The sequence below is a fragment of the Macrobrachium rosenbergii genome, chromosome 13, assembly GCF_040412425.1.
Source record: "Macrobrachium rosenbergii isolate ZJJX-2024 chromosome 13, ASM4041242v1, whole genome shotgun sequence".
NCBI classification, from domain to species: Eukaryota; Metazoa; Arthropoda; class Malacostraca; order Decapoda; family Palaemonidae; genus Macrobrachium; species Macrobrachium rosenbergii.
The window spans coordinates 35,098,913-35,108,912 of NC_089753.1; the positions used below are offsets into that span (position 1 = coordinate 35,098,913).

General features: G+C 37.5%; 2 protein-coding genes across 3 annotated transcripts in view; one reads left to right on the forward strand and one right to left on the reverse strand.

The window, feature by feature from the left end:
- The window catches only part of LOC136844761 (ELKS/Rab6-interacting/CAST family member 1-like), a 5,836-nt gene extending 5,324 nt beyond the window's left edge, over positions 1-512 (forward strand). The window contains exon 2 of the mRNA XM_067113996.1: positions 1-512. This exon is cut by the window's left edge and continues 1,018 nt beyond it. Within this exon, the coding sequence (XP_066970097.1) occupies positions 1-512 (512 nt within the window).
- The window catches only part of LOC136845170 (GTP-binding protein Di-Ras2), a 199,093-nt gene that overhangs the window by 124,521 nt on the left and 64,572 nt on the right, over positions 1-10,000 (reverse strand). The window lies entirely within an intron of this gene.

Genomic DNA, 10,000 nt, shown 5'->3' on the forward strand with positions numbered 1-10,000 from the left:
TGGAAATCGAAAGACTCCACGAAGAGACCTCGACCAAGGATACGAAGATCACATCTTTGGAAAAGAAAGTCAAAATTCTTGAAGGAGAAAAAGCAAGTGAAAAAATGAACGGTCATAATTTGATACGCGAGGAAAGCGAAGTGTGCACGAAAGAAAAGACTATGATTAAAATGGTGGCGCAAGAACAACCTGTATCAGAGACTAAAGCTGTAGAGAAAAAGACTTTGAATAAAACTCGACGTCTCATCAAGCCCAAAATCGACTGCAAAGTCCTCTACCAGCGAATGGACATCATCGAGGAAGGACTTCGCCAAATCATGGCTTTGCAACGTCCTTCAACTGAAGCCAAGACACACTCAAAAGACCCGACAACTACTCCATTAGATAAGACGCCCCTAAATAAAAATGATGTGCACAAGAAGATGAGGCAGGAATCTGCAGCGAGACTACGAACACTGGAGCGAGAATCTGAAATGGTTAAGAAGCTCTATAAGATAAACTCAGTCACCTAAACGCTGCGTAAAGAAGATTCTGAAGAGGGAAAACGAGTGAAAGGCCCTGAAGACCTACGGTTCAGAAGAAAAGTTAGATGGCCCATGAAAATTTGGAAAACTACAAAGTCCTCTACCGACGAATGGACACCATCGAGGAAGGACTTCGCCAAATCATGGCATTGCAACGTCCTTCAACTGGCACCAAGAGACACTCAAAAGACCCGACTAAAACGCCTTCAAATAAAAAGCCCCTAAATAGAAAGAAAGTGAATCAGAAAATGAGGCTGGAATCTGCAGCGAGAATGAAAAGAAGATTCTGCTTGTTGATGAAAACTGGTTGACTCGTAGAAGAAAGAAGCTCGGACATCTCTGATGTTGGGAACAGGAATGAGCTGAGCTTTGTGATGGAAATCAATCCTGGACATGGCTGAGGAAGCATCTCTGCGCGATGGAGAGACTACAGCGGCTGGTGGAACTGGCGGCAACTGCCCGAAGATTGGACTGTCATGAGCCCCTGCCATATGATACCCTCGGGAAAGGGGTATCAATGCCCAATCACATGCGTGGAAGGCAACCTCTGGCGCAGCGTAAAAACCCGTAAGTTTCATGCCTACTTCATATGTGAATTGGGTTATGCATTGCACATTGGATCCCATACTTGCATATACCTCAGTGGCAACCTCTGGCGCGGCGTAAAAACCCGTAAGTTTAATGCCATTTATATATGCAAAATATGGGTTTTGCAATGCATATTGGATCAAATTCTTGCATATACTCTAGTGGCAACCACTGGCGCGGCGTAAAAACCCGTAAGTTTCATGCCTTTTATATATGCAAAAGTTTGGTCCCAGTGTGGCAGGAGCACCAAGACATCCAAAAGGGCACCGTCAGAAGTCGCTGTATTCAGAGTTGCGATTTGGAGACTGGAAGCTTCCTGTCCATAGACAAGGATGATTGGATTGCGGATTTCAGCGAGCAGAAGAATGATCTGGAGGCGTTACAAGATGTAAGGTCATAAGTCTGAGGATATCATCTATCTTGGCTAGCTGATGGAGCTGAGAATGGGGAAGGGTCCACCCCTGGTAAAAATAAACCCCATTCGATGACGCTCCGTTGCCAATGATGCCCCAGGGTGAGATCACTTGTGATCGTCAAAGGCCCATATATATATATATATATATATATATATATATATATATATATATATATATATATATATATATATATATTTATATATTTATATATTTATATATTTATATATTTATATATTTATATATATATATATATATATATATATATATATATATATATATATATATATATATATACAGTATATACATAAATATACATATGTATGTTTATATATAAATGTGTGCGCGTGTGTGTGTGCGTGTGTGTATGCATATATGGCTAAGTCCCATTACTTTCTATTATACAAACACACACACATATATATATATATGTGTGTGTGTGTGTGTGTGTGTGAATACATGTACTGTGCTTAGTTATGTCTTAATCCGCTCTCTGTCAAAACACTGAGCTCCTTCAATTAATCCTAAAATTCCTTTTTTAGACCAACAAAAGTATCCTTAATCTTTTATTCGAAATTGATCCAAAACCGAAAATTCATCAGAAAAAAATTCAGGAAGGCGAGAGTATATAAGAACAAGAATGACCCTCCGAAAACATATTCCCATCAGCCATGGATTGTTCCAACTCGAAGAAGGTCTGGCTCTTCCTGGTCTTCGTCTTAGGCATTCTGGGAGTCTTCTGGATCCAGACATTCTGGAACTTCAACGCCGACGGCGCTCATCTTGTAAACCTCGCTGGAGCGACCTCAGCCGCTCCGGAGAACGAAAAGCAGTCCATTTTAACCTCGGAATTCTTGAACAATGCTGGAACGGCGACTTTATTCTTGATGCTCGCCCAGTTCCTGGAAAAGACAGAAAGGGAGATGAAAGCGGCGGTGAAATCGCTGTGCGACGCCATAACGCTGGAGAGGGAAGAGTGTGTCCAACGGAGCATAGGGATTCTCGACCTCAAGACACGGTTCCGGGAGATAAAGGAGGACATCGAGAAATGGAGGACTAGCAGACGACAGGAAGAAGAAGGATTTCCCCCCCGTTGCAAGCACGAGAAGGACCAACAGACCCTGCTGGACAGGATTCAAGAGCTCAAGGAAGAGAATGGGCGGCTGGAGGGGGACCTGCGGGCCAAGGACTTCGCCAAGGATCACCTGGAGGAGCAGATCCTCAAGTTGAAAGGGGACAAAAAAGAGCTGACGGCCAGGGCGGACGAACTGACGGAGACGAACGACGATCTGAAAGCGGAGGTCGTGAACCTGAACGTGCAGCTGGCGAAGATCACCTGCCAGCTGCAACAGCAGGAGAACCTCGCCCACCAGCTGCAGGAGGAGAAGGACCTCTTGGATCGAGAGAAGCAGCGGCTGGAGGGACAGAACAGGGAACAGAGCGACGCCATCAACCGGTTCCAGACGGAGGAGGGCGAGCGGAAGGAGCAAATACGCCACCTCGAGAAGAGAGTCGGGGAGTTGAAGAAAGAGGTCGAAGTCCTCCAGATCGACCTCGAAGGCAAAGAGTACCTGGCCAACCTACACAAGGAGCAGTGTCGGGAGGAACAGCGCAGACTCGGCGAGATGACTAAGAAGTGTCTGGACGTGGAGGACGAGAAAGGCAAGCTGGAACTCAAATGGGAAAAGCTGGAATACGACTGCCTGCTTCTGCGCATGGAGTTGGACCACACGAAGAGGAACAGGGACCGTCTGGAATGGCGGGTGAAAACGCTGGAACGCCAGCTGATGATCATTGTCAGGTGGCGAGACGAGGTCGGAGCCGGGATCGAAAGGACTGACAGGAAACTGGGGAGAGAACCCTGCTTTTCATAATTTTTCGTTTAACTCGACACTCTGGAAAGTTTTTTGTTGTTGTTCTGATGTCATTTCATTTTGTAAATATTTTAGGGAAAATAAACTTTAATATTATAAAGCTATATTTTTTTGTTTCATTATCAACAGTGGTTTACTTATTAAGGTATCACTACCAGAAGCTCTGTTTATGCACAGAATCATTTTCATTATATTTTATCATATATCTATGTATTCTCTTCTCTCTCTCTCTCTCTCTCTCTCTCTCTCTCTCTCTCTCTCTCTCTCTCTCTCTCTCTCTTATTGCTCAAGTTTAGATAGGACACCAACGAAATATTATTGTTGAGAATTATACTGACTTGGTTATAGCAATGAAAAACTAACAATATTTTGAAATCCCAAATAAATTTAACACATACAACCGGGGATATTTTAGTTCAATAAAATGTTTACAAGTCAGCTGCTATTATTTAAGCATAAATTAATAGAAAAAGTCTGTTAATTATTCATTGCTACCTTTAAACGTGACATGTGTCAGTACCTTTCTTCTTGACTATCTCAATTTTTAAAGTAATTCCAAGAAAATAATTGAAGCCTCATATATATATATATATATATATATATATATATATATATATATATATATATATATATATATATATATATATATATATATATATATGTATGTGTGTGCGTATGTGTGTATATATATATATGTGTGTGTGTGTATGTGTGTGTATATATATATGTGTGTGTGCGTGTGTGTATAAATATATATGTATATATATATATATATATATATATATATATATATATATATATATATATATATATATATATATATATATATATATATATATATATATATATATATTATATATATATATATATATATATATATATATATATATATATATATATATATATATATATATATATATATATATATATATATATTTCTGACTCACATCAGGATCGAACACAGGTCTTTCAATTGTTCTCTTGAAATTACGTCAAAAATTGAGATAGTCAAGTAAAAATCTACTGACACATGTCAAGTTTAAAGGTAGTATTAAATAAACAACGGAGTTTTTCTATTAACTTATGCTTATGTAATAGCAGCTGACTTGTAAACATTTTATTGAATTAAAATGTCTCCTGTTGTGTGTGTTAAATTTAGTTGTTATTTCACAACATTGTTTATTTTTCGTTTCTATAACCAAGTCAGTATAATTCTCAACAATAATATTTCGTCGGTGTCCTATCTAAACCTGATCAATAACAGAGAGAGAGAGAGAGAGAGAGAGAGAGAGAGAGAGAGAGAGAGAGAGAGAGAGAGAGAGAGTGAGTTAAGTATACCTTAGTTTTACCAGACCACTGAGCTGATTAACAGCTCTCCTAGGGCTGGCCGGAAGGATTAGACTTATTTTACGTGGCTAAGAACCAATTGGTTACTTAGCAACGGGACCTACAGCTTATTGTGGAATCCGAACCACATTATAGCGAGAAATGAATTTCTATCACCAGAAATAAATTCCTCTAACTCTTCATTTTGTGGGAATTGAACTCTGACCCATCGAATGACAGTCTGAAGCTCAACCGACTCGGCCAACAAAGGGCTACAGAGAGAGAGAGAGAGAGAGAGAGAGAGAGAGAGAGAGAGAGAGAGAGAGAGAGAGAGAGAGAGAGAGAGAGAGAGAGAGAGGGAATACAAATAAAGGATGAAAGAAGGAACACAATCAAACAGATATATGATAAAATATAATAAAAATGATTTTGTGCATAGAAAGAGCTTCTGAATGCATGCATAAATCAATGTACATGAATAGCATGTATGAATCAATAATTATTAAGAGTATGTATGAATCAATGTGTGTGGCCAGTATGTATGAATCTATATGTGTGAATCAATATGTGTGAATCAGTGTAAGAATCAATATGTGTAAATATTATGAAAGAATCAATATGTATGAAGAGTATCTATGAATCATTTGTATGAATATTAGCTATGTATGAATCACTGTGTGAACAGTATGTCTAAATCAATATGTATGAACAGTATGTACGAATCATTATGTATGAACATTATGTATGAATCACAATGTATGAACAGTATGAATTGATATGTGTGAACAGTATGTATGAATCGATATGCGTGAATATTATGTATGAATCAATATGTATGAATAGTATGTATGAATCCATATTTATTAACAATATGTATGAGTCAAAATGTATGAACAATATGCATGACCTGAGTTTCCATATTTGCAATGAGTGATCAGTTTAAGTTACCCAAACATTTGTAGCTTTCAACAAACTTAGTCGTTGTGAATTGTGGTCTATTTATAATTCAGTGGTTCTTAACCTGGGGATGCGCGCCCCAATAGGAGGCGGGGGGGGGGGGTCAGCAATTTCCATGGAAGGGGCGAGCCCTAGGGGAAAAATAAAAAATTCTTTAATTATAGTCGTTATTCTATTGACAAGAGTGAGGAACCAATATTCAAATGTTTATGAAAAGATGCGAAAGTATCATAGCCTTGTAACGCTAGTTTCCTATAGTCTACTACTGGGGTTAGACTCGTTGGGCTTACCATGTTTTGTAATTGTTTGCCTCTCTCCCTATCCCTCGGAACCCCTTCTCTTTCTCTTTTTTATTCTCCTTTAAATCTAGGAGGGAATTTTACCCACAGATGCAAGGTAGGGGGGCGTGGAGAGAAGGACCAAGTCTTAGAGGGGGGCGTGGTAATAAAAAGGTTAAGAATCACTGATTCACATTGAAGCTGGTATTGTTACAAACTCGTTATCGTATATCAATTGAAGATTGTAGCTGTTCTACAATCTACTCACAACCGCTGTCTAGTCTGTGAAATAATGACTTGTAAGATTCATAGGAATTTTCCTAAAACCTCCCGTAGTGGGGTAGGGCCGTCAGTGCAGCTCACGCAGTGCACTGTAAGCATTACTTAAGGTTCCCTGAAGCGTTCCTTCGGCCCCTAGCTGCAGCCCCCTCCATTCCTTTTACTGTGCCTCAGTTCATATTCCCTTACTTCCATCTTGCTATCCACTTTCTAAAAAATGTTTCGTAGTGCAACTGCTTTGAGGTTTTCCTCCTGTTACACCTCTCAGATCTTTTTACTCTCAATTCCCCTCTCAGAGCTAAATGACCTCATTGTATAGGTCCCAGCGCGTGGCCTCTGGCCTAAATTCCATATTCAACTCAATCCTAAAACGGTATAGAAGCACCGTCCGATTAAGACTGAAGAAATCAGTCTTTAATCAGGCTTAATTTTGTTTTAAGAATTGCTTAACCTAAATTCCAGACTTTATGAAGAAATGTGTTACAGCAACATTTAGTCATGTTGTTCTATAAAAATTCCAGACTGTTTTAAGAAATGTTGCAGTCAGATTCAGCCAAATTAAACTCTGATTCTTTTCATATTGTTTTGTAAAATTAATATCTGTCAAGTCTTTATAACTCAGGAACAATTTAACTATAACAACCGTTTATTTCCAAGCCGAGTTTATTGTTATTTATTGATTACCAACTGATTTTTTGGTATCAACCATACCACTAGTTTTGTAGCTTCTCCTAACTTCCTAACCTTTTGACCTCAGGCCAGGTCCCAAAAAGCCCTCGGGCCTGAGAGAGACACGATGACGTCATCAGTAAACAAGAAGCTTATTTTTTTTCCGAAATTCGTAAACAAAAAAACTTCAGCCATTGTCGAAAAAAATGTCACATTTTGATTTACTTTTAAGTTCTTTGACATTAACGCCTGTCAGTCAGACCCATGGATTTGTTTTTCATTGATTCATGTCTGTAGACGGGAGGTTTTAATTAGTGATTAGGGAGGTTGGTCAGCTGTTTGACACTGAAAATGTTGTCGAGGGAATTTGATTTATATATATGTATATGTATATGTGTATACATATGTATGTATATAAATACATATACATATATATATATATATATATATATATATATATATATATATATATATATATATATATATGTTCAAATATATATATACTGTATATATACATATATATATATACATGTATATATAATATATATAATGTGTATATGTATATGTGTATATATATATGTATATAAATACATATACATATATATATATATATATATATATATATATATATATGTTCAGATATATATATACTGTATATATATACATATATATATATATACATGTATATATATAATATATATAATATGTATATAATACATACATATATACATATGTATGTATACATACACTTACCTCCAATCACACCTGCAACCAACTCACCTAAACATGAATACAACCACAAAATTATATAACCTTTCGTCTACAGCAGACCACCTTAAAAGAAAAAAGTCGTTCTCAATAAACAATTCAGCACCTGACTATTTAATGGCTATCGACGCCTAAGTAGGGGAGTAAAGAAGAAGAAGAAGAAGAAGAAGAAGAAGAAGAAGAAGAAGAAGAAGAAGAAGAAGAAGAAGAAAACTGTGGAGGAGAGGGGAGGGGGTGGGGTGGGCCAACTAACGAATGTACCTTTTCGGTGAGGACCCAAGAGGCGTCTCATTCTGGTCCACTTCCCGCCGGAGGAAGGAGAGCGTCCTTGGAGCGTTGGTCTAATGCACTGGAGCATTGGAGACTGAAGAAGGTTGGTTGCAAGTCTCTCTCTCTCTCTCTCTCTCTCTCTCTCTCTCTCTCTCTCTCTCTCTCTCTCTCTCTCTATATATATATATATATATATATATATATATATATATATATATATATATATATATATATATATATATATATATATATGTATATCGTGTTTTCATTCCTAGTCAAAAGTTTTAGAAATTTTCTCTTAGTTTTATTTTTATTACTGAAGAGAAACTTCTTGAGTTTTATTTAAAGAAAAATAAAGAAAAACTACTAAATCTGAATGGTCACAGGCATAAACAGCCAACCATTATTATCTTCAGTGATATCAGCTGTCAATATTTACCGCCATCTTTAAAAAACAGGCTACAATTGTGTATAACATTCTCGAATAAAATCAGTTTTAATCATCTCTGCATATTTCTGATAGAATGTGATAAAAATTGAGAGAGCTTTCTGTCTTTATTGGATAGAAAAATGATGTGGCTTTTCAAGTTCTGTTCACGTAAGTATTCTAAGAAAAATAAAATAAGTATATACAAGACTTAGAATATAACAAAATTTAGTCTATAATAGACTGATAATTTAAGTTATGACTGTCAATTTTATATGGGTGAATATTTGGATGTGATTATTCATTTTAAAAACTTTTGGTTTTATGTCAGATATACAGTAATGATATTTATTTTTTTATCATTTTCATTCCATTGCTAGTTCCATCATTTCTTACATTTTTTCACCACATATGAACGCATCTATAACCGCACATGTAAATTACAGTTATAGGCCCATTCATATGTTATGAAAAGATATAAAAATATGGAAACAACCAGTGATATGAAATTCCTAATAACAAAAACAATGTATTACTGTATGTTTTGATATATAAACCAACAGAGTTTTCATTTCAAATATGATAATCACATCCAGTAGGTACTTTTCAAAGTTCATCCATAGGCCTAGTAAAACCACAGTTACCAATAACATAATTATAATCTACAACCCTCAGCTCTGCTCATCGTGAGCCTATCTGTAGGCCTATCGGCATCTCTGGCGAGCCACCTCTTCACTGGGCATGTTCAGGACGAAATATACCATGGCTCTTTAGCTGTTTATTTAGCCTAGAAGAATTTCCACTGCTACAACAAACGATGGATCTTTCCTAGGTAGTGATGCCCAAGGGTTTTAACCCGGTATGCATCCACCTCCACCGTTGGGGATGACAGTAAAAACATATAAACAAAAGACTGTAAATATCATAAAATGACCCCCAAGAAATATTAGTCCTAGATAACGACCCCCGAAAACCCTTGGAGGCCACTATGTAGGAAAGATCCCAAATGATAATGAGTTGATAATGATGTTTCTGATGGTAATGAATTGCTGATGTTATGATTTTAAAGTGCAAAAAAGTGTCTAAGTGTCCCTTTTCTGATCTGTGGTTTCAGCAACCTGCTGACAAGTGATGTCCAGAGTCTTCTGATTTCTCTGTCAGAGATGAAATCTCTCAGTCTGCAGCTCCTCTACGACACGACGTACGAAGGTAAAGCCTCTTCTCGGTTCTCAAAGCTTTATCCAATAATCCGTTGTCAAATTTAGTACCGGATGAACCCGGTGCATTTTCCCGAGATGCAACCGAGTACCGTGAAGTTAAGTATAGTTTAGTTTTACCAGACCACTGAGCTGATTAACAGCTCTCCTAGGGCTGGCCCGAAGGATTAGACTTATTTTACGTGGCTAAGAACCAATTGGTTACTTAGCAACGGGACCTACAGCTTATTGTGGAATCCGAACCACATTATAGAGAGAAATGAATTTCTATCACCAGAAATAAATTCCTCTAACTCTTCATCAGCCGGCCGGGGGAATTGAACTCCGGCCCATCGAGTGACAGTCCGAACCTCAACCGACTCAGCCAAAGAAGGGCTTCCGAGTACCGTGAGCTTTCCCTGGAAAGAGCG